Source organism: Rhipicephalus microplus, chromosome 6 (genome assembly GCF_043290135.1).
Source record: "Rhipicephalus microplus isolate Deutch F79 chromosome 6, USDA_Rmic, whole genome shotgun sequence".
NCBI classification, from domain to species: Eukaryota; Metazoa; Arthropoda; class Arachnida; order Ixodida; family Ixodidae; genus Rhipicephalus; species Rhipicephalus microplus.
Window position 1 is genome coordinate 192,168,691 of NC_134705.1, and position 25,097 is coordinate 192,193,787.

At 43.2% G+C, this 25,097-nt stretch overlaps 1 protein-coding gene across 1 annotated transcript; it reads right to left on the reverse strand.

Moving 5' to 3' along the window:
- On the reverse strand, positions 1–24,626 carry LOC142765760 (uncharacterized). The gene is made up of 3 exons (XM_075867364.1): positions 24,512–24,626; positions 8,356–11,913; positions 1–4,503 (listed from the first exon to the last, which is right to left on the reverse strand). Exons 2-3 carry the CDS (start codon positions 8,756–8,758, stop codon positions 4,121–4,123), a joined length of 786 nt encoding a protein of 261 aa, XP_075723479.1. The 5' UTR covers positions 8,759–11,913; positions 24,512–24,626; the 3' UTR covers positions 1–4,120.
- Between the last annotated feature and the right edge of the window lie 471 nt (positions 24,627–25,097).

Consider the following 25,097-nt stretch of genomic DNA (forward strand, 5'->3'; position numbering starts at 1 on the left):
CAAAAAACAACGTACTATTTATTTAGCACTAAGCTTAAAAACAAAAGGGGACACTTACATTCACAAAATAACAAAGAAAATAAAACTGTAAAAAAAACACAATGTACAGACGTATGTTGCAATATCACAGACTAATTTTCAGTGATTATTATTGATGAAAACACACTAATGAAACTGCATTCTAAGGCAATAACAAATTATCCAGAGTATTATGTCAGCCAACTTCTATTACAACAATAGGCATAATATGTTGATGCCCTAACATACTTGTAGTGCGAGGACTGGAACACCAAGCATACAAAATATTCACAAAGTATGGCAACCTATTCGGTTTGACAAAACATAACTTCAACTCTAATTATGTGAGAAATCATTAAATGCTTGACATGTGTGAACTCTTCATGTGCAAGTACACAACAAAAAAGCTAAGCCATAATACTAACAAAAAATTAAATAAAGAGCCCCAAAACATCTTGTACGTTTAAAAGAGATAAAGAAAGTGTTAGCCTGAAATGATAAAACATTGCATATCATCACTTGGCCAGCAACAAAACAGAAATTGCCACTTCCAAATTGAGAAGCAACGAAGATAGCTGAAAAAAAAAAGGCCCCATTGCACGAATAAATGGGTATAATGTTTACCTCATAGTAAACTGAACATAAAGTGAGACATGAAACAAAAATTAAGCAAACCTGGAACGATATGACAGTACACCAACGTGTTTGCTATCAAACTGCAATCTGTTAATTAAAAAATTACAGATCAGGATTGGAGGCATCTATTCTGATTACAAGTTTAAACGAAATGGCCCAGGCAAAAAAAAACATTTTCCATTAACACGAGAAAATCAAGCTAACACTTAAGTGTGCACACTGTTAATGTTCTTGAAAACTTAATGCTTCACTCCATCACAATTACCGAAGCATCCATGTTGGAATTCAGATCACCACTCTACTGCCCTAAAAACAAAATTTCCACTAAAAAAAAAGCCAAATGCAATGAGACTGTTTAAGAGAACATGTCTGTTGAACACTTTAAACATAACTGACTTCACATGTACAGGTGCTCTGCATGTGATTATTTATGCCAAGAATTTTTAAGTCAACAAAAGGTCTAGGAAAGAATCTAACATTGTGTGATCAGTTTGTTACAACTGCATATAGACACATAAGTCGAAAGGTACGGTTAACGATTGAGTGCTCCTAAATGCACTCAACACACAAAGAGATGTCACGGGGTTTTGGATAATACAACCTGCAGCGATGTTATGAGGAAACTAAACTGGCACAGCATTCAATACACGAGGCCTCCCTCAGATTTAAATATAACTACAAAATTCTTTGGGCTAATTTTGTGTAACTATCCTCAGGTTCAAGAAATGGTGATGCAGCTAGCAAATGACTGAATCAATGAAAACAGATAAAAATATGGTTCGCAGTTATCAATGGTTCCGAGTTATCCTCCCCACGTGAATTGCCTAGCGTAGAGTGACCATTGTGGAATGTGGGATCTCGCACTTGGTGATGAACTAGTTCAGTCAGTTAGAGTTTGGTGAAATGTATATTAATTCCCACGTGCTCTGGGAACAAGATGATAGTGTGAAAGGCATCAGGCAGTCTTTGCTAGATTATAGTCGTCGCTTCTTTCGAGATGAGACAACATAGTAAGGCCCATATGGCTGATGCGGAGTTTCCGTAAGGCCCCGAGGGGTCGTTCATAGCTAGCGCAATGACAGCTTCTTTGGCTGTTGCTACCGTGACATGTCTCTATTAAAGATCGTCCCGTGTGGATCACTTACAACTGCTACAAATGAATCTGTCCGCCCATACTGCACAGCATCATCTACGTAAGTGGTTGTAGTTATATCCAGGCTTTTGTTTGCCAAGTCTATGAGGGAGCCTTGCATCTAGCCTCATTATATTGCGGGTGCACATTCCATGCGAAAGGGCTAACCTGAAAGGTCTCCCTAATGGTGTGAAACAGCTTGGTCACAGTAGGCAAATCTCCATTAATTCCTAGCCACCTAGGGTTTTTATAACGTGAGCATACACCCAAGTACTATCGCGCTCAGTGTGAGCAACACCACTCGAACGCGTGGCCAAGCACACTGCCAGATTGTACTGTCGCAACAATCATGGAATATATTCGAGTTATCTCGAGAGAGTTTGGCAGTACCTGTGAAAGTGCATCACCCTAACTTGCTTGCTCACACACCCCCAAAGTTATCATTTACGAAGCTGATACCACCACAGGGCAAAATGAAGAAGAATGCAAAAGCAAGCCTAGGTGATGTGCACTCACTAGAATAGCTATGCCCTCGCCAGATAACTCGAAATTATATCATAATCAACACCACTGTATAAACTGACGGTGCACTTGGCCAAGCATTTTTGTGATGTCGCATATACTGAGCAGGACTATACTAAGGCGTTCTGGTATATTTAAGAGTATAATTATGAATCGTCAAAAAAATTAAATGACAGTGGCATCATTTGCACAATGTCTGTGAATTTGCACAATGTCTGTGATCAAAGATATTTAAATAAACGACACGACTTGGAGAACTGAAAAAAAAAACAAAATGTCTCTTCAGTACTACACTTGAAATAAAAGTGGTATGCCTAGATTGGGAAAGAATGAGACAGCGAAGAAAGATGGAGAAGAATCACAAACCACTTTTCAGTGAATATTATTGATAATCCACATGCTAAACCACATTCAATGACAAAAACAAGTGATTTGGGATGTTATATTGCTGAACTTCCAATTCAACGCTAAATTATATGTGCTAATGATGTGATATAACTTTAGTGGGAGCATTTAAACACAAAGAATGCAAGATATTCCCAAAGCATGGTAAAATGTTTGCTGCAATCAAACATACACGCAGAACAAATCGTGTGGTACACTGTTCAATGCTCAGACGACGCAAAGTGCATGTGTGCAAGAAGACAATGAAAAAGCTACAACACAATAAAAGGAAACAAAATGAAAAAAGCTCCAAGATGGCATGCATGCACAGAATAAAAAAGCAACAAATCGTAAGCATAAAATGTGAAAAGATTGCATATCATTATTTGCCAAGCAAAAGAACTAAAGTCGCCAGATAAAAGTTTAGGGGTGACAAGGACAGTGAGAAACAAAAAGTGCCATTCAAAAGTACATCAGTAAATAATAACCAGATAGTAAATTCGAACCAGACACCAAGACTTAAAACAATCATAACTTGAAGCTGAAGTCAGGCAGCAGTAGTCCAATGTGCTTGTTGACAAAAAGCAACACGCATGTTCTTGACAAGTTCACAGAACATGGCCAGTGGCATCTATTCTAATTAAAGCTTCAAACATAATGGCGATCACATAAAAAAGAAAGTTTCAATAGCATAACGAAGTCAGAGCTCACAGGTATGCAGGCACAGTGCTAGTGTTTTCAAAAACTTGGAAACGGTTATTAGCTGATGCACAGTTATGAAGGATTTCAAATTGCTTCTGATAAGCACAAAAAACGTTTATACACAAAAAAAACTCAATTGCCTATTCAAATATAGAACCACATGTTGTGATATTTATTTAGTAGACATATATGCTGAACTTTAAGCATGTAACTAGCAACTTCAAATGAATGAACTTTTTGCATGTAAAAGTTCTATTAGAAGAACACAGACAACAAAATATTTCAGTCAGGAATCTAACATTCAGGATTCGCTATGGTCGAGCATACTGAAAGAAGTCCTGAAAAGGTGTGGGTGTTCTTACATGCACTGAAAACACAAAGTAATGTACTAAGTCTAAAGATATCAGAACTTGCGACCATATTACTGACATAAAAAAAAAAACAACTTCAGTATTAAATACAGGTGCCTCCACCTAGACTAAAATGTGATTGTAAAATTGGTTAGGTTGCACTAGAACATTCTCCGAAACTAAAGTTAGAACAGTGAGTGAAGAACAACCTAATGAAGCAATAATAAATACTGAAACATTCTTGCTACATTCCCTCCATGAATATATATGGTCTATATCCGTTCTACGTATCCCGACACCACCACAGTGCTCTGAAAAGCCTGAAAATTGTGACTTCACTAAAACGGATCATACAGAAGAAATCGTGCTGGAATAATCACTTGCGTGAATGCACTAGCATGTGTTTTTTGAGATATGCTTGCAGCTTAAACACCCGGGAGCATAAAGTGCATTGATACGGTCGTTCAGCAGTGTGGATGCGCAAATGCACTTTCAGTGCCTTTTTTCTAGTGAAGCTCTGGGGGCACAGGTGACATTTATGTGGTCGCTCGCCCGTGTGGGTAAGCTGGTGGTTGGTCAATGTGGACCTCTCTGGGAAGCTTTTGAAACACAAACGACATTTATATGGTCGCTCTCCTGTGTGGTAGTGCAGGTGAGTGTTCAAGATGCTTTTTTGGGAGAAGGCTTGAGGACACAGGTGGCACTTAAACGGACGTTCGCCTGTATGAATTCTATTGTGTCGTTTCAGGTGAGAAGGATAGTCTGTCTTGTAATCACACAAATCACAGCGCAGACGGCATCCCCGATATAACTTGTTCACATCCAAGATGGCAGGAGAAGGGAAAGACCCTGAAGCTGCACAAAGAAAGAAAAAGGCACGTTAGTCGATCATGCATAATTGTTCATATTCAAAAAGGTAAATATACTATTATAGTTTTACAAGCCAAGGGAGCTTTAAGACTCTAAGTGATGTCACAGTAGGCAAGTCTCAGTTAATTTCTATTCACCTAGGGTTTTGATAATCTAAACATAAGCCCAAGTGCTATCGTGCTCAGTATAAGCAACACGTGCCCAAGGGCACTGAAAAAATGTACAGTGGCATCGATCACAGCATATTTTCGAGTTATCTGGGGAGGGGTTGGCAGCACCTGTGAGTCTGCATCAACCCCACTTGCTTAGTTACACCCCCAAAGTTACCATATGCAAAGTTGATACCAGAAAAAGGCAAAACGAGGGCTAGCCTGAAAACAAGTGCAAGTGCTGCGCACTCAAAGATAGAGCCTGACAACTCAAGATCATGTCACGATTGATAACGGCATGTAACCTTACAGTACGCTTGGCCAAGTCCTCCCCGGGTGTCGCATATACAGAGCACGACAGTACCCAAGCGTTGTGTTATTTCACCTTTATTTCAATGTCGTCACTGTAGCCATAGATGAGCAGTCAAAAAAACGAAACGAGAGTGCTGTTGATAGACACCAAGTGACACACGCATGCACGCACGCACATGCACACACGCACTCATATATCATAGCCTTACCAAGAAAATGTATTCTGCATGACGTCTTCCAACAATACAAATAAGTATACCTTGAAATAAAAGTGATTTTAATGACCGAATACCAGGAAGTATGCTGCTAAAGAACATGCATTAGGAGAACTGAAGAACAACATGTCTTTCACGTGCTATAGATAAAAGAAGAGGAGTATACAAAAGCACTGAAACTTGGGCGAGCTTGTAGTTGAACATAGTGTTATTAGGAGCGCGTAAACAGATAAGAAACTAGATTCAGAGTCAGACAGACGAGCGCTCACCTCGAACTAATGTTCTTTCACAGAAAAGGCCAGGTTTTAACCTACACCAAGCACTGGAACGCATGCGTGAAACTACAATCTAAAAAACCCGGAGGACAGCTATCACCTAAGAGTTCAGAAAATGCTAAAAAAAACCACGTGTCTCTTACACATGCAAGCATCATAAAGGAAAATCAAGCAACTGAGGTTAAAGACCACTCGTGTCACGGCAAGCAAGAAAGTGGCTATTGCTGCCCTACTCTCAGACTAGTATGCTCAGACTAGCGAAAAAAAATGAGAGAGCAAAAAAACATGTAAAAGAATCACACACCATTTTTCATTGATTATTATTAGTAATGCACAAACAAAAACACATAATATGACAATAGAACAAGTAACAGAGCATACTAGATCACTCAACTTCCAATGCAGTACTATGTGGCATATGCTAACGTTCTTATAATTTTATTGCGAGCACTAAAACACAAGGAAAAACAAAATATTTAAAAAGGGCATATACGTACTAGTATTCCGTGCTATGAAATGTACTTAAAAAAAGTAATCGTGTGACCGACTGTTAAATGCTTAATTGTCGGACAGTGCCTAAGGGCAAGAGTACAATAAAAGAAAGCTAAAACGTAATAACAGGAAATATAAAAAGTAATCTCCCAAAAAACTTGCTTCCAGAGAATGAAGAGATAACAAGAGCATGAGTGTAAAATGAGACAATACTAATTATTATCATTTGTCAGGCAACAGTACAGAAGGCACCAGAGCCAAGTTTATGAGTAATAGAGTAATAAACAAAAAGTGCAACTCCACCAATAAATTCGTAAACACTTACAAGCTTGTAAAGCAAAATTAGAGAGCAAAAGAATTATTATGTGAACCTGAAGTTACACGACAGTAGTGCAATGTCTTAGTTAACAAAAAGCCATATACAATGACCTATAAAAAGCCATGTAGTGACAAGAACACACAACACGGTCAACAACATTTTTTCAATTGAAGCATGAAATGAAATGGCCAGCACGGAAAAAAAAAATTCCGATATCATAAAAAATTCAGAGCTCGCATGTGCTTTTAAACACTGATAATGTTCTAAAAAAACTTAAGACAATTACTGAGGCATCCGAGTTGGTTCCTATCGGCACATACACTTCTACAAAAAGCTCTATTGTCACACGAAAAAAAAGAACCACATACCGTCACACTTGTTTAGTGGACTGTGCGATTAACTCCTTACATGCAACTACTAACTTGACATGTATGAATCCTTTGCATGTAAACATTTTATTCCAAGAATGTTAACAGAGATGACAATGTCTCAGTTTGAAATCTAACACTAAGCATTTACTATGATCGGGTATACCAAAACAAGTTCTGAAAAAGTATTTCTAAAGAAATTAGTGCTGTTCCATGCACTAGAAACACAGTTATACAATATATTTAATGATGATATGTCTTGCAGTGATCTTAGTGAAAAGAAAAAATAACAACATCCAGCTGAATTCATACAAATGCATAGATACCTCACTCACATTTGAGTATGACATCGAAATTGCTTAGGTTACACTTGAATGTTTTCTGAAGCTATCCCGAAGCTCAACAAGTGAAAGCATTGAAAGACTCTGTTTTAACAAAAAAGGCAAAGCCTTAATAAATGAACCATTCTACTAAACTGACAGGCAAAATAAGGTTTGCAGGTTTACCTAAGCTATGTATTGCAGAAATCATTGCCTCATTATTTATTGAGCTTGATAGATGCTTCTACACGAAAAAAAAAAACATTGGACATCGCCGACTACGATGACTGGATTTCAGAATGCTTGCATGATGGGAAAACGCAAACAGAAATGGGTTAATGTATAGCAAAAACTCTCTCATATCTGGTATCCCAAGATGAACACGGAAATAAGTCAATGTGCTTCAAGTGGGCATCAAATGATCAGCAATCTTCGTTTCTGTAGCCCTTTGATGGGGGACATATTATCTGTAAAGTGGGGTGCATGTACTGCCTTGCATGACCAAGCTAGGATCAGAAGAAACAGGTTTAGGAAGACCCATAATTATTTTCTACTCCACGTAACAAGCAACGCACTACTTTGCCACCACCATTCTTAGCGCAGTGATCACAACTTTCCTCTATTCCCACTAAACACACCTGTCTATTCCTTACTCTTCAAGAGTGTGATCACTGCATGAACTCTTGGAAGCTTTTCTTTCCCACAGTGAGCAAGAGCGTGTTAGGACTGCATGACTATACAGCTTTATATGAACTCTCTTTACCAAAGAAAGCGTCCCATCAGCTTCAATCCCATCATTGCTTCTACCAGCGATACAGAATGCCGCGAAGCATAAAGCACACGTAAATTTCAAATAATGCTCTTTCATACCTACAGAATATACAATCCTGGTCAAAAGTTCCCAGGCCACACTTCTATAGAAATACATCGGACAATAGCCTCGGAACTTATGACCCTTCCCCAGTACACCTGCACAGCTTGGTAGTTTAACGATGCCGTTTTCATCACTCACCATGACAAATACAAGGGCTTTTTTTCCAAAGAAATTATAACAAACAAAATATTTTAAGTTAGCGAAGAAAAGCCTAGTGAAGCAATAATAAATACTGAAACAATCTTGCTAACTAAAAAAAAGTCTGATCTTGTTCTACGCATCCCGACAACACCATAGTGCCCTGGAATCGCCTAAAAATGTGCCTTTACCAAAAAAAAAGGATCATACAGAAGAAATTGTGCTGGAATGATCACTTGCGTGAATGCACTAGCATGTGTTTTTTGAGATGTGCTTGCTGCTTAAACATCTGGGGGCATAAAGTGCATTGATACGGTCGTTCACCCGTGTGGATGCGCAAATGCACTTTCAGTGCCTTTTTTCTCGCGAAGCTCTGGGGGCACAGGTGACATTTATGTGGTCGCTCGCTCGTGTGGGTAAATTCGTGGTTGAACAATGTCGCCCTGTCTGTGAAGCTTTTGAAACACAGACGACATTCATACGGTCGCTCGCCTGTGTGGTAGCGCAGGTGATTGTTCAAGATGCTTTTTCGGGAGAAGGCTTGAGGACACAGGTGGCATTTAAACGGACGTTCGCCTGTATGAATCCTAATGTGTCGTTTCAGGTCACAAAACTTAGTAGTCTCGTAGCCGCACGATTCACAGAGGTGGTGGCGTTCCGGACGAGACTTGTCAGTATCCATAGTTGAAGAAAGAATGAAAGACCCTGAAGCTGCACAAAGAAAAGACACGTTATTTATGCATTACTCTTAACATTAAAAAATTAATCGTACTATTGGGGTTTTGCAAGGCAACAGAGCTTTACGACTGTAGGTCATGTCACAGTAGGAAAATATCAGTGAATTTCTAGGCACGTAGTGTTTTTATAACGTGAGTGTAAATCCAATTACAATCATGCACAGCATGAGCAACACCACGCCAGCACGTGGCCGAGCGTACGGTAAGACTGTATGTTGAGAATTGTGCAGAAGGCGAGGAGTAGCGATATTATCATGATTGGGACTACACCAGTATTCGTAGTAAAGAAGAGGTCGACGGCAGCTCGTTCTTTCCTCAACACCATACAGTGGCTTCGACCATGGCATATTTTCAGTTATCTGGACAGGCCAGTACCTGCGAGTGTGTATCACCCCCCACTGGCTTCTTTACACCCCCCAATGTTATAACTTGGGATACTGATACCACCAAAGGCAAAACGAGGGCAAGCGTAAAAGCAAGAGTAGGTGCCGCGAACTCACAGGAAGAGCCTGACAACTCGAAATCATGTCATGATCGATACCACTTCGTGGTTCGATCATGACATGATCATGACATGACCTTATGGGACTCTTGGCCAAGCACTCCCGGTGAATCACATATCTCTTCAGCACTATACTTAAAAGAAGGAGGTATGCCTAAATGTTAAACAATGACCCGGTAAAAAAGAAACATGTAGCCCAATCACAAACCCCTTCTCAGAGATTATTATTGATAATGCATAAACAAAAAACATTTTCAATGACAATAACAAGTGATGGGGAATATTGTACCACTCAACTTTCAATGCAACACTAAACTTTATACGCTAATGATCTAGAACAAGTTTAAGGTGAACACTGAAATACAAAAAAACTTAAGAATCACAGAGCACGGTAAACTATTTGATGCAATAAAACGTACATACAGAACAAATTATGAGATACACTGTTCAATGCTCAAACGATGCAAACTGCATGTGTGAAAGAAGACAATGAGAAACGTACAACATAATAAATGGGAAAAAGAAAAACTCAAAAAAGCTTAAATCTAATCAATAAAAAGATAACAAAAGCATAAAATGAGAAAAATTTACATCATATCATTTTGCAAGCAACAAAACAGAAGGCACCTCTCATAAGTTTAGCGGTAACAAAGACAGTCAGGAACAAAAAGCGCCATTCCACAAATATATCGGTAAATATTTACTCAACAGTAAAACTGTATTTACAGTGCGAGATATAGAGCAATCATGATTTATATAATAGTAGCCCAATGTGTCTGCTAAAAACAATAAATATATTAGTGACAAAATCACAGAACACGGTTACATTTGTTCCAATTAAAACAACAAATAAAATGGCAATGGCAGAAGAAGAAAGTTGAATTAGTATAAATAACTCGGAGCTCATATGTGTGCATGCACACTGCTACTGTTCTCAAAACTTCGAAACGGTGCTTAGATGTAGCAAAAGTACCAAGGCATCCAAGTGTGGCCGGTGCATCTGGGCGCAAAAAGAGCATTGTACGGTTGTTCGCCAGTGTGGATGCGCACATGCTCTGTCAGTGTGCTTATTCTTGAGAAGCTCTGGGGGTACAGGTGGCACTTATGTGGTCGCTTGTTCACTTGGGTAAGCAGGTGGTCGTTCTGGCTAATCTAATGTGAGAAGGCCCGGGGGCACAGGTGGCATTTATACGGTTGCTCTTCTCTGTGGGTACGCAGGTGAGTGTTCAATGTGGTCTTCGTTGAGAAGTATTGGAGAAACAGGTGGGATTTATAAGATTGCTCGCCCGTATGAATTCTCGTGTGTTGTATCAAGTTATACTACTTATCAGTCTCGTAGTCACTTGAATCACAGCAATGAGGGCATCCCCACGCAACTTGGCTGCATTCGCGATAGCAGGAGGGATGAAAGACGCACACACTGCACAAAGAAAACAAGGCAGGTTATTTGAGTGCTGCTTTTGATCTGAAAAGAGAATAAATTTTAATCTGAGGGTTATACAAGACAACAAAGCCCTACCACTGGTTTGATTTTCAGCAAACCAGGGTCCTCCTAATAAGAGCATGAACCCAAGTACATACTATGGCACTCGGTATGGGCTACAACACATGATTAAGTGGCCAAGTGCACTGCAAGGTAGTAGTGTGGTGCTGGTCATGACATATTTTCGACCAATTTGGGGAAAGTTTGTCTGCACCCTTGAGTGCACAGCCCTCATTTGCTTGCTTACACTCTCGAAATTGTCAGTTACAAAGAAGACACTACCAAAGCGCAAAGCGGGCGTGAGCGTGAAAACAAACTGAGGCAATGCATACTCGCAGAAACAACCAATCTCTGCCCTCATATCTCGAAATCATGTCACGAGTGATACCATTTTCTAATTTTACATTGCACTTGACGCTTGCAGCGTAGCTCATACTGAGCTCGCTAGTAGAGAATCGTTTAGGTATTCTGCCCCACTAAAATGCCACCACTGTAGCCGTAGTCTTTAACAGTCAAAGAAATGAAATGACAGAGGTGGTGTTGACTAACACAGTCTGTGATCACAAAAGCTTAAAGAAACAACATGAATTAGGGGAACTGGAAAAGAACAACTTGTCTCTTTAGCACTACAGTTGAGGCAAGAGTAGTATGCCAGATTTTAATAAATGACATGGCAAAAAAAACATGTAGCAGAATCACAAACAACTTTTCAGTGAGTATTGGCAACGCACCAATGAAACCAGATCCTATGGCAATAACAAGTGATTGAGCATACTTGGTCACTCAACTTCCAATGCAACGCTAAACTTAGTATGCTAATGGTCTTATATTATTTTAGTGTAAGCACTGACATACAACAATAATAATAATATAATTAATAATAAATATCCTGCTGTTTTACATCCAAAAACCATGACATGGTCACGAGGAACACCGTGACGGAGTGTCCGAAAGTTTCGACTATGTGGTTTTGTTTAACGTGCCCCGACATGACACAGTACACAAAGCTCGACCATTTCGCCTCCTTTGAAATGTGACTGGGGCAGCCGGGGTCGAACCGCGACCTTTGGGTCAGGAGCTGAGCACAGTCGCCGCCACAGCACTGTGGCGTATCACTGAAATGCAAAACATTCACAAAGCATGAGAAGCTATTTGATGCAACGAAATGTACTTACAGAACTAATTTTGTGATAAATTGTTAAATGCTTAAACAATGTAAGGTGCATGCATGCAATAAGACAATAAAAAGCCTTTGTAAAAAAAGGGGAAAGAACAAGCTCAGAAAAAGATTGCGTGTAGTGAATAAAGAGGTAACAAAAGCATACGCATAGAATGGGAAAATGATTGGATCATATCATTTAGCAAAAAATGTCACAGCTTTGCCGCAAAGGCAAAGCAAAGAACACGATGGCAACGAATTGGAAGGTCACGTGCAGAATGGCAAGCAGATCGAAACCTGCCTCGCATTTCTCATGCACAAATGACACATGAAACGAACTCCCAGGTACAGACGAACGCGAATAAGTGTCTCAGTTGTTACTTTGCTGAGCCTGAAAAGCGTGCCCTTTTTGCAAATGGAGGCTGTGCAATGATTGCAGTGACCTTTGTGTGCCCCTTAACTGAGTACACTGAAACATATTCAAAAAGTATGATTAAATAATTAGAGGTCTTTCATGCACTAAATACACAAGGTTATATAGCAAATTTATGGATACCAAGCCTTGCAGATCTTAAAGAAAACAGAGAAAAAAAATCATTTGTAGTATTATTATAGGTGGACCCACCTAAATTTAACCCTTTAAAGCCTGAACCATAATACTGCCAAACAAAGTAAAAACTATCTGTATTTTCCAGCTTTAAATAGCAATCTTTAAATGATTCTGATGTTAAAATGATCTAAAATGCAACTTTAATGCATACTTTTACGTATGTCACGAGTGCTCCCCATGCAACAGAAGCAAGGACATTGCAACAAAGAAATGTGCTTCGAAACTACATCACACGTCGTGTCCCAACACTTAGGTGCATACACACTAATTAAACAAAATTATTGAAGACAACATATATAATCCACGTGAAAAAGAATGAAGAAGTGAGGGCTGTTGCACAGGCTTAGCACTCTCCACCATCAGCTACAAAACACTTGATCCTAGCATAAAATACCTTAGACAAGACGCACCAGATCTTTCAAATCAAAAGCTGCATTCCTCGTGAAGTTCAGTAACGTTTAAAGCTAAATGAGTTGGTGATAGTTTATGTTAAGTACTTAAGACGCAGTGCACAAAGACAAGGCACATCGGTGTCCCCTTCCTTTCTTTTGTGCCTTGTCTCGGTCCGCTGCTTCATAATTAAGCGATCCCCATGAGTACTTGACAGCTGGCATTAAAGATAACACGCATTTCAGGACTTGCTTGCTCAAAATTTTTCGTATGTCGCACATTCCCGACACTCGGATGTAAAGGCTTAAATACAACAGCAATATTGGTTAGGTTTCTTTAGAACATTCTGTGAAGCTGTCCTCATGTTACCAAACAGAAGCATCGGAAGTTTGTTTCAACGAAAAATGCATAGCCTCAATAAATACACGAATGTGCTAAACTGGCATACGAAATGAGGTTTAGAGGTTTAGTGAACCCACATATTCCAGAAATATTTTTGGAATATTTAATGACCTTGGCAGATGCTTCCACAGGAACAAAGACATAGACGTCACTCAATACTGATATGACTGGATTTTAGAATGCTTGCATAATGGAACAAGGCACACAGAAGTGAGCAAATGCATAGCAGAGAATCTCTCTTTTCTGAGATATCACAACCTGCATGCAGAGATATGAAAATATGCATCAAGTGCGCATTCGATGACCAGCTGTCTTCGCTCTTGCGTGCCCTTAAAATGGGCATATAATGTTTGCAAAGTGGGGCGCATACACTGCCTTTCACGACCGTAGTTAGGGTGGCGAGAAACGAGTTTGAAAATATCCGCAATCAATCTCAACTCCACATCACATGTCATGCCCTCGTTTTGGTGCCACCATTCGCACTGCAGCGACATTTGTAGCTTTTCTCGATTCATACAACACACACGCTTCTATTCCCCACTCTATAGGAGTGCGATTGCTATGTGAACTCTAGAAAGCTGACAAGAGTACGAAGCTGGGCGTGTTGATAATACATGACGGATGAGATTGCGCATAAGTGTAAGACACGGCACAAAGGAAGTTCATATGTGCATTTCGAGATAATATATGTGTATGCTCTTCTAAATAGATTTTTTTGGAAGAAAGCGCTCCCCTTCGTTCCTTCCCTTGTGCTGCGACTTATATTTTTCGCGCTACGTAATCAGTCTTGGAAGCTTTTCTTTTTCACACGGAGCACAGAGCCTGTTAGAACAGCATCGCAATCGCACTTTACAAGAACCCACAACACCAATAAAAAGACTGCATTGGGAGAGTCCCAATAACCGCGATTCGCGCTTTCCATTTTTCTGTGCTGCGCTCTGATGTTTTGGTAGGGGCCAGGAGAACTGGCATTGCTACAACGAAGGCCTCCGATACAAGCAGGTGTTTCGCGACTTTTCCGCTAGAGAAGGGAGCATGTGCAAAGGCATCATGAAAAAGGCCGATTACAATAATGCTTGCACCTAGTGCTCCAGGATGTCACAAAGCATAAAGCACATGTATGTGAATTCCGAAATCAAGCTCTAATTATTTATACAAAATGTACACCTATGCAGCTTGGTGGTACAGCGGCACTGTCTTTGTCGCTCCCGACTACAAGGGTTTCCTTTCGGTGACCTTATTGTATATAAAATATTTGAACAGTTAGTGAAGAAAACCTAATTGAAACAATAAGATATACTGAAATATTTTCGTTACATTCTACTACATGCAAAAAGGTGCTCTAAGGACAGTGAGGTTCCAGGCTGTCCAAAGTAACCCTATAGTACCATGAAAAAATTCAGGCCCCCAAATTGGTATAAGCTGAAGCAAGCCAATGAGATCAAGTGTTTTGTTCTTTTTTTATATGTTCAGCAAGGTTGGAGTAGTGCAAGTGCAACGAATTGTGCATAATGTACATTAAATACTTGAGACTGCAAGGCGTCTGATGTCCACTTAAAAAACAGGAGAAGGAAGATTTTGTATTCCTGTAGACTGCTTTTATTGTTTTAACTTGCAGAAAAATAAGTGTTATCTCTATCTTTTCAAGTAACCTGTGCAGTACTCTGTGGATAGCACAAAATGCCTGCAAACAGCAAAGAAAGTTCAGCCATACAGATGCATGCAGTAAGCCAGCCGAAATTTCCAAGAACAAGCACACTGACAAAAAAGTTGCAATGAACAGCCCATCACAAATATGCAACAAAGCAGCAATCACATTTGTCGGGTAAAAAGATTCAATTTCACCATTTTAATGACAACATACAGGAAAACAAAGCACATGAAGGCATTGCAGTACACTTGCCACATATAGACTACCTTACGGATAGGTTTAACTGCCGCCATACTGGGCTGTTAACGATTGTCTTTTGAAACTTTAACCTCTAAACAAACAGAGTAACGGTAGACGTATACGCATAGGAATAGTTTGGTTGGTGCGTACAATGTTTCATGGCCTTATCAATCCATGTGGCAATACGCAGAAACAAGAAAACATAGACTTACACAGCCCAACATGACGGCACCCAGGTGCCTCAAGAAAAATATTCTACATAAAGCTGCGTGGCTTAATGCAATTTGCTCACTACAGGATTGAGTAAATGACCGTTATTCTGCAGAGCCCTAAAAAAAATGGGTAAAAAAATTTTTCCCAAATCACCACTACTAAGTGAAAGAATGCAACAACTGCTGATTGCCTGTCAGTAATGGTGATACATTTTTTCACAATGGGTAGTGGCTTCACCCAAGCCATCACTGATTCGTCTATCGTATGAGAGGGCTCTCTAAATGCTCTTGTTTTGGTGGTAGAAAGGTCAGAAGATAGCATTTTAAGCATGAAAACAAATTGAACAATTTACTTCAAAAGTTTCACGGTGTTTTCTTCTTAAAGGCGGATGCACACAAGCCCACATTAAAACTGTCACAAGCTGGACGGCTGTTGTGCTCCTGCCTTCGGAGAAAATTGGACAACGCATTAGAGAGACTACTTCTTAAGCTGCAAAGGTGATCAGCCGCGACGCGTCAGTTGCCACCACTCTGGGATTTATTATCTGGCTATAATTTCTGTGAACGGACAGGTTTTTCATAAATATGACAGTTCACTCACTTTTCCAGACATGTCCGAATTTGCTGACAATCGCACGTTTTTCAGGTTGGTAGACACTCTGAATTTAGATAACTAACTAGCGATTCCCACACAATGCGCCCACGACATGGCACATGACATGCATGGCAGATGACATGCAAGATGCATGCATCGTAATTGAACTCCAGCAGCACTCCGGCCATGGCAATCACAGTTTGATGTGGGCGAAATGCTCGAGGCCCGTGTTAAGACTAAGATACACGCGATGGAACACCACATAGTAAAATGTATTGGTGTGTTACAAGCACAGCATGCGTGTCAGTCAAACGCTTTGTCTGAAGTTTCGCATTTCATATATTCAGCAGGTAAGTTAAAGCCACCAGTGAAAATTTCTATTTAAGAGGCCAGGCCCTTGGTGCTTCTTCGAAATAGGCGGCGTAACGAAGCCGCCTATTTGTGTAAAGTGAAAGGCTTAAAAATCGGATCAGTGTTCAAGACTGTCCTTGCGTAAAGCAGTGCGACTCGATTTCCATCAATTCCCGGGCCCGATTTGGAATCGTGTAATTGTATTAAAATAGAGGTGTGTGTGATTTTAGATACATTATTGTGAATAATTCTTGGTTGATCATGTAGTTTGCATTATTTCAGAACCTCTCATTTATTTTGAACTGATATTGAGCATTGATAGCCTGTTTTAGGCCTGTATTGACCACAGCGCGATTGTGTCACATAAGACGGTGGATGAACGACACATACACATGAAATATAGATTAATATAGATTACGGTTATTGTACCGTAATATGGATTACGGCACAAAACGACATCCATCTGACTCATTATATATGTATTTTCAGGGGTGTAATTGTAAAAACATGAAAAAATCACCTCACAACACAAAACGAATTTTCACTGAGGCCATGGTTTTCTGTGGGAAACTCCACGACTCGAGTTAATACACCCTCTACAGAAAAAGCTCCTGTAGTGAAGAGGAATGCCCACTACTGCAGCGACATCGACATGTTGGCGCGAGCTAAGACTGCCTGGTTGCTGCTGCGACGCTGCCCGTATACTCGGCCAGCTCTTGCTGCTTTTGACCTTGCACTTACATTATATTTTGGCGAAGAGTGCTGCGGTCTTCCGCAGTCCTGGAACTGCGTAGCCGAAAGCTGCCATCCGCCATGCCTGACGACGCTGTCTTCACACCCCCACCGGCTTTGCCACGCAGGGGCTGACCCGGTGGCCAGCTCTGACCCGGTGGCCAGAACCCGACATCTTCAGCGGCACCGACGAGAAAGACGTTGAGGATGGCTGGAATCTTATGAACGAGCCAGCGCTACTAACAAATGGGACGATCCCAAGAAGTTTGGTACCGTGACGTTTTATTTAACGAATGTTGCCAAGCTATGGTACAGAAACCATGAGGCGGATATCCTCACTTGGACGACCTTTAAAGCCTGCATATCAGATGTTTTTGAATGCCCTGGTGTGCGCAACCTTCGTGCAGAACAAGGCCTATGAAGCCGATTCCAACAATCTGGTGAGACATTCACTAGCTACATCGAGGACATCCTCGACCTTTGCCGGCGTGTGGACCCGACGATGGCGGAAACTGACAAGGTACTGCATATCATGAAAGGCATTTCCGATGACGCCTTTCAAATGCTGCTTGTGAATAACCCTGTCACTGTCTCTGAGCTCATCAAATTGTGTCAGAGTTTCGACGAGCTCTGACGAATGCATTAACGTCCCGGTTGACATGCTCTCAAGCCTAACCACCACCTCTGACCTTGAGTCCCTACTATTGCAGATCAAAGAGTTTGTTCGTGCTAAGGTCGCCCATCAGCTATCGCTGCTATCAACAGCCGGCCAACCACCGACACTTCTGCCAGCAAACATTTGCCAGATCATCCAGGCAAGTTTGCGTGGCTCTGCCATCTACCCGTTACACTTCATCGTTGCCGACCCCTGTTGCCTGTGCCGAGGTAAATGCACCTCTAAGCTATGCAGAAGTGGCCGCTCGACCAGCTCTTCAGACTTTTACGTCACTGCCATCAGCCGTGCCGCCACGACCCACTCCTCGGTTCGCTCAGCCAAGGTCCCTCCAGAGTAGTGGACAAGGGCGTACACTCGAAAATCGGCCAATATGCTTTGCCTATGGCCTACCGGGTCAGATAGCGCGATACTGCCGCCGACGCATCCCTGTCTACCACCAGAGCTTTGAACCTGCCCCTTATGTGTCACCGCGCCCTTCGTTCTCAGGCTCTCAGCCCCCCGACCAGATGTCATCGTATGCTGACCACCGCCCTCCTCTTAACCGCCGCTCGCCATCGCCTCGACGCCGCTCGCCATCGCCGATGCGCCGTCGTCCTTCATCGCCAGAGCGCGAAAACTAATTGCCGCAGTTCCAGAGGCAGGAACTGCGTCGCCCACGAAAAGACCAAGGCCTCTCTCTTCACCAACGAATGTTCTCGACGTATATGTGGACGGCCTCGCTGCACTCGCTTTTGTGAGACAATGGTGCTGCAGTTTCAGTGATCAGTACAAGACTCTGCCGCTAGCTCAAAAAAGTTATGACGCCACTAGCAAGTATATCACTTCGTACAGCCAGCGCAGAGCCTGTCACGCCGGCCACTGCCTGTACTGCTCGCATCGCGATTGATGGCCTCATCTATGTCGTCGAATTGCTAGTGTTGGATTCTTGCTCCCATGACATAATTTTGGGTTGGGACTTTCTTTCTGCTATTAAGGCCATCATCGACTGCTCTCGCACTGAGGTGTCATTTGAAGTGTTTGGTGACGCTCCGTGAAATGATGCTCTTGAAACCAGGGACAAACTATTTGTTGCTGAAGACGTAATCATACTGCCGCACTCTTTTGCCCTTACCATCGTGTCTTTCAACTCGCTCGCCGAGTCGAGTGCTCTTTTCCCGCCATCTGCCCTTTTCATTCGCCGCAAGTGTGCGCTGCTACCTTATGCCCTTCTAGAACTTCATGACAGCGTCAGCAGAGTGCTCATCTCGAAGCTCTTGTCATGTCCTGTAACACAACTTCGGGGTGAGTGCGTCGGGCAGGTTTACAATTTCGACCCCTCTGCAATTGTCGACATGCCGACTGGTCCTTCCGCTGAACACAGTGACCTGTGCCTCTTCGCCGCAGACAACTAGGCCTGACAAAGTAATCAGCTCTATCGCCGACACGTTAACCGTTTTGCAACGTGCTCAGCTTCTACGACTGCTGAACAAGTTCCGTCTTCCTTTGACTGCCAGCATACTCCCCTCGGCCGCACGTCCTCTGTGTGTCACCGCATCAACACGGGTGCCAATGCGCCACTGCATCAAAGACCCTATCGCGTGTCTGCAGCCGAGCGCCAGGTTATTCATGACAAAGTAGCTGACATACTTAAGCGTGGCGTCATCCAGTCTTCGCATAGCCCCTGGGCATCTCCAGTCATTCTCGTTAAGAAGAAGGACAGGTCAATTCGCTTGTGTGTTGACTACCGTTGTCTTAACTAAATAACTCGAAAAGAAGTTTACTCCTTAGTGAAAACTGACGACGCCCTTGACTACCTCCAAGGTACAGAGTAATTCTCTTCTATTGACCTATAGAGTGGCTACTGGCAAGTCCCTCTGGCACCTGAACATCAGCCTAAGACGGCCTTTGTCAAACCTGATGGCCTTTACGAATTCTGTGTCATGCCTTTTGGTCTTTGCAACGCGCCCGCAACATTCGAGCAGATGATGGACAATCTTTTGCGTGGCCTGAAGTGGAAAACATGCCTGTGCTACTTGGATGACGTGGTTATATTTTCACCAGATTTTCCAACGCATCTCTGCAGGCTAGAAGAAGTACTGCAGTGCCTAACTGACGGCGGCCTTCAGTTCAACCTGAAGAAATGCCGCTTTGGCGCAAGTCAGCTCACCATCCTCGGCAATCTTGTCTCTAAAAACGGTATTCTTCAAGACACCGCCAAGCTTCAGGCAGTTGCAGAGTTTCCTTAACCTGCATCTCTGAAGGATCTGCACAGCTTTCTTGGCCTCTGCTCGTATTTCCGCCGCTTTATTCGGAATTTCGCGATGATCACCGCCCCTTTGACTGATCTTCTACGCAGTGACTCGAAAAGGTATGCTTGGTCACCCTCCTGTGATGATCCTTTCGAAAAGCTGAGCCGCCTGTTCTCGAACGTAGCGCTGTCAAGTGGCTCACTTTGAGGTCCGCGATGGCCTCATTTATCGCAGGAATAACAAGTTTGACAGCCGAAAGTGGTTACTCGTCATACCTCGCCATCTTCGTGCTGCAATATGTTCAGCTTCCAACGCTGACCCTCAGTGCGCACATGCGGGCGTCTTCAAAACATACCGTCAACTTTCCACCCGGTTTTATTGGCGAGGCATGTACACCTTTGTGTGCAAATACATTCAGTCATGCCCGCAGTGCCAACGATGCCAAGCTCCCCATCATCACACCTCTGGTCCGATCCAGCCAATCCATTGCCCTGCCACGCCTTTCGACCGCGTTGGAATCGATCTGTATGATCACGGCTTCCGGAAACCGTTGGATCATTGTTGCTGTCAACTACTTGGTGCGATATGCAGAAACAGCCGCTTTGCCTGCTGCCGCAGCCTGCGACGTATTATCTTTTCTCCTGCGGAACTTCATTCTCCGTCACGGTGCACCGCGTGAAACTTCTCAGCGACAGAGGACGTGTATTCCTCTCAGAAGTCCTCAACGCACTCCTTGCCGAATGCTGTATCAATCACTGAACTACCACCGCCTATCATTCGCAGACGAATGGATTAACGGAAAGATTCAATCGTACTCTAGGGGACATGCTATCTAAGTATGTTGCCTCAGACCACTCCGATTAGGACCTCATTCAGCCTTTTTTAACGTATGCATATAACACTGCTCCACCGGCTATGGGCTTTTTGCCATATTTCCTGCTATATAGCCGAGACCCTTCCACCACACTAGGTACCATTCTACCCTACCACCCCAATTCCTCTGAGTCTACGCCTATCTCTGAAGCTGCTTGCCGCGCCGAGGAATGCCGTTAGCTTGCCCAGTCGTTTACAACATTCGACCAATGGAGACAAAATCTCAACGTGACGATAACCAGCCGTATCCTAACTTTGTTCCGGGCACTTTTGTGTAGCTTTGGGTTCCCGCTGTCCCTACAGCCCTTTCCTCGAAGCTTGTTTCAAAATAGCAGGGACCCTACCGCATTGTCTCGCAGACTTCACCTGTTAACATCGTCGAACCTGTTCTGCCATCCACAGACCAGCGCCTTCGGGATCGTAAAACTGTTCACGTTGTTACGACCGTCATCATTATTGAAGTTTTTCAGCCTTTGTGAACAGGACGAAAATATTTCAACGCATTCCAAGCAAGGGTGTGCCGTCAAGACGGGTTGATTTCCTCTCGGCAAAACCAGAACGAGGTGTTCGGGACTGGTTTGCGCAAAGAAAACGCAGGATCCAAGAGAGGCCTTGTGAGCTCGACTCAAGAAAGGCCATTGTGTTTGCTGCCAGCAAGGCTGCCAACAAGGAGGCAGCTGGGCTATTTTCGAGGTCACCGAGGATCTGGAAATCTCGGAACCAGCATGGTATTTGCAGTTAAGGCTGAAAGCTAAAGCCAAACTGGTTGTGGCTGCATCTTGCGAGGAGAAGCGGAGCCCCGGATATGCGCAGCTAAGCCACAGCCTCTAGCAAAAGACCGGGAATGAAATGTGGGGTTGAAGGAAAGAAAAGGGCACAATCTGCTGTAGCCCTTGCGGGAGTTCGCCTGCCTCGACGAGGGATTAGTCAACTACTCCTCCTTCCCCCTTTCTCCATAGGATCGGCTGAATGGGGTGGCATATTTTGACGAAATGCTGGCACGCCACTACATTGTCCTACCCAAACACAGTCAGGCAAGTTTGACACGTGTACTGGCAGCCGGGTTTTCGAACCTCACCCAACTGCCAGAAGAATCTTGGAAACCAAGGTCAGCTAAGTTCATCAGACGTGTGCCAAACTTGGTGACATGTGCGAAACGTCGGTGCAGTGCGTTTGTGACCATATTTGGGCATCGTGTTGACTGTGCCCTCTCTACTAGCTTTTGCAAACGGAGTGTCTAGCATTACGTCTAGATGTAACAATAGAAGTCGTTAAAGTTAGGTCAAAACGTAAAAATAAGACAAGTTATAGTTACGTTCAGCGTGACAATACAAAACTGACTGGTTAAACGCTAGACACTCCGTTTGAACAAAACGCGCGACGGAGTGCGTCAACACCACAGGTGGTTACATACACCACAATCAAAAAAGTTGTGTAAGAATTGCAACAATGCCAGTGTATGATTACTTCGCGTCTGTAGGTAGAAACCAACATGATGATTGATATCTGGGGTTTAACGTCCCAAAACCACCATCTGATTATGAGAGACGCCGTAGTGGAGGGCTCCAGGAATTTGGACCACCTGGGGTTCTTTAACGTGCACCCAAATCTGAGCACACGGACCTACAACATTTCCGCCTCCATCGGAAATGCAGCCGCCGCAGCCGGGATTCGATCCCGCGACCTGCGGGTCAGCAGCCGAGTACCTTAGCTACTAGACCACCGCGGCGGAACAGGCAGTAACCAACACATCAATAGAATCAACAGAACAATGAAACGGCACGGTGTAAGTTGGTGCATAGGCTATGGTTGGCAACGTTTCTAGATTAGGTAAGTTGCAAAACTCCCTGCGTCAGACTACTCGTCACACGGCGCCAGGACAGCTTCCGGTTTGGTGGTACTGGCGGCACAACGAGCTTCCGCTGGCCGACGAAAACGCTTAGTCGTCGTGGCGGCCGTTCTGCAAGAGCTTTGCCAACAGTATATTATCGAGATTTGTTGTGCTGCGGCAGAAACTTCATACTGCGTAATATTAAGCAGTATAAGGCAAATACAGTAGAATTATGGTTTTCTGGACTGCCCACAATAAACAATGCTTGATGTATATAGCATGGCATACGAGTTGTCGGTTAGTTGCTAGTTAGTGTACGTTAGCAATAGATTTTTAGACGCGAAAAACCCAATCACAATGTCTACCATCCTTTTTTGTGGCTGTGTTTTTAGGGCTTGAAAATAAATTACAACTATGTGGCGCAATCTCATGGCTTTTGTCTGGTTATGTAGTCAACCTTGTTTTTTTTTTCATGTCAGTCACATTTTTTAGCAACTTAGACCGTCGAAAAACTACGTGTGCGGCCATTTTCTTGAGCATATCTTTCTTCTGCTTCTTATGAAGTTCCTCTATTGCAACCTTTTAACAAAGCTGCAGCCAAAGCTTCGAGCAGAAACCACACTTTGGGGTATCGGTGAGCACTTCGTAGTCATTACTCTGCCTGTTGACGCATTGGGACAACATGAACACACTTGCAGGTTTTCTATGTGTTCCAGACGTTCGGCCCATAGGGTGATGGTATCTGCATTGCCAGGCGACTTGGCTAAGCGATTGTGACGGCTGCTAATGGTGACTGTCATGTCTTCTGCGACGAAAACGCATTTCTCCACAAATAGCGCTCTTTTTTTTTGAGCCCTAGAAACACCGCAAGACATCTTGTCTCGCCATCCTCAACAACTTTCCGCCAGCATGCAAACAAACGTTTTCTATGTCTTTAAGCGAAATGACACCACTAGTTGATGGCATGTCGGGACTTATTTCACTGTCTTCGAGCTCAGTGCTCGGAGATAGTCTATTCTTTTTCGTCGATGATATTCTGGAAAAGACCCCACTCCTATCAAGCAGCTTTCGCTTCTTTGTTGCGGGCCCCGCAACAAAAGTAAGCTGGCAAGGTAAGCGGGCAAATTTGGGAATATTAGTGGAACGCGTCCTTCGGCGAGGTCCCACTTTCCTCTTGCGATTTGTACCTTCTTACCATATGACGTGACTGAAAGTCTTCAGGATGTCCTTCTCATGAAACAGCATATCACACACACGTGAGGTGCTAGGCAGTTTCTTATCCGCACGAGGAATAGCGTGGTCCCATACCTCTCGCTGCCCAGGTACACGTGGGTACAAAAGAAATGTTGTGGTGTCTCTCATTTCCTGTAGCTACTCTACAGCCGAGAACGCAACATCTGGGCATGATGAAAACACGCAACACATACAAAGCAGAACAGGGCGCGCTGAAGCACAAAACTGTTCACGCAGAAAGAAGCCTCCACGGATAAAGACGCACCGCAACATGCAGAGCCGACGGAGGTTATGGGAGTGACATGAGCGAGCATGCAGTGAGTGAATCCGGATGCGACAGCAGTGCCACATTTGTCGCTGGCAGCAGCGGCGCCGCGCAACATCGTTCAGTTTTGCAGCTTACCTAGTTCTAGAAACGTTGATGGTTGGTGACGAGGACACGGTCTGTTTTTTTAGCGGTCCCAGTGTAACAGCTAGCCTTCTCGATAAATCCCACAACAAGGCTGAAAAGCTTCTTTTAGACAACTTACCTGTACATGTTTCCAATGGCTGGTCCATTTCGGCGAAAGGTTCGGACAAAACAACGCTTTTGAGTTCACGCTATTGACACCGAGCAAACCGCCACAAACGCTTTTTGGATTTGGCCGTGGATTAGTTTGGCTAGCCAAAAACAAGACCTACTGTATTCTACTGACCTGCCCAGCAAGCGAAGCCCCAGCACGCCCTTTCTGGTATTGGCGCCTCCCGCTATGCGCTTTGTAGCGCTACAACTTACCCCATCCGCACCGGTTGCTGACGGCCAAAACATTGGCCGCTGCGCTTTTTTTTTTTTTTTGTCTGCCCGCGCAACACTGGGAGAAAAGCAGCAATGTGTACGCGTGCATACACTCTGGACGATTGGGGAAAAATGAATAAAAGCCTCTTTTTGAATAAACTTGAAAGTATAATGAAGATATTTTGCTACCGTCTCGTCGTGCCGAGCTGCGATAGAAGCGTGCAGGTAGGTGAAGTTTGTACACCAGGGAAGCGAGGTTTCTTGGTGCAAGTGAACCATCACAATGGTGTGTTCTGCGTGCCTTTCTGCGAATCAAGGCAAGGGAAGACTTCTGGTGTGAC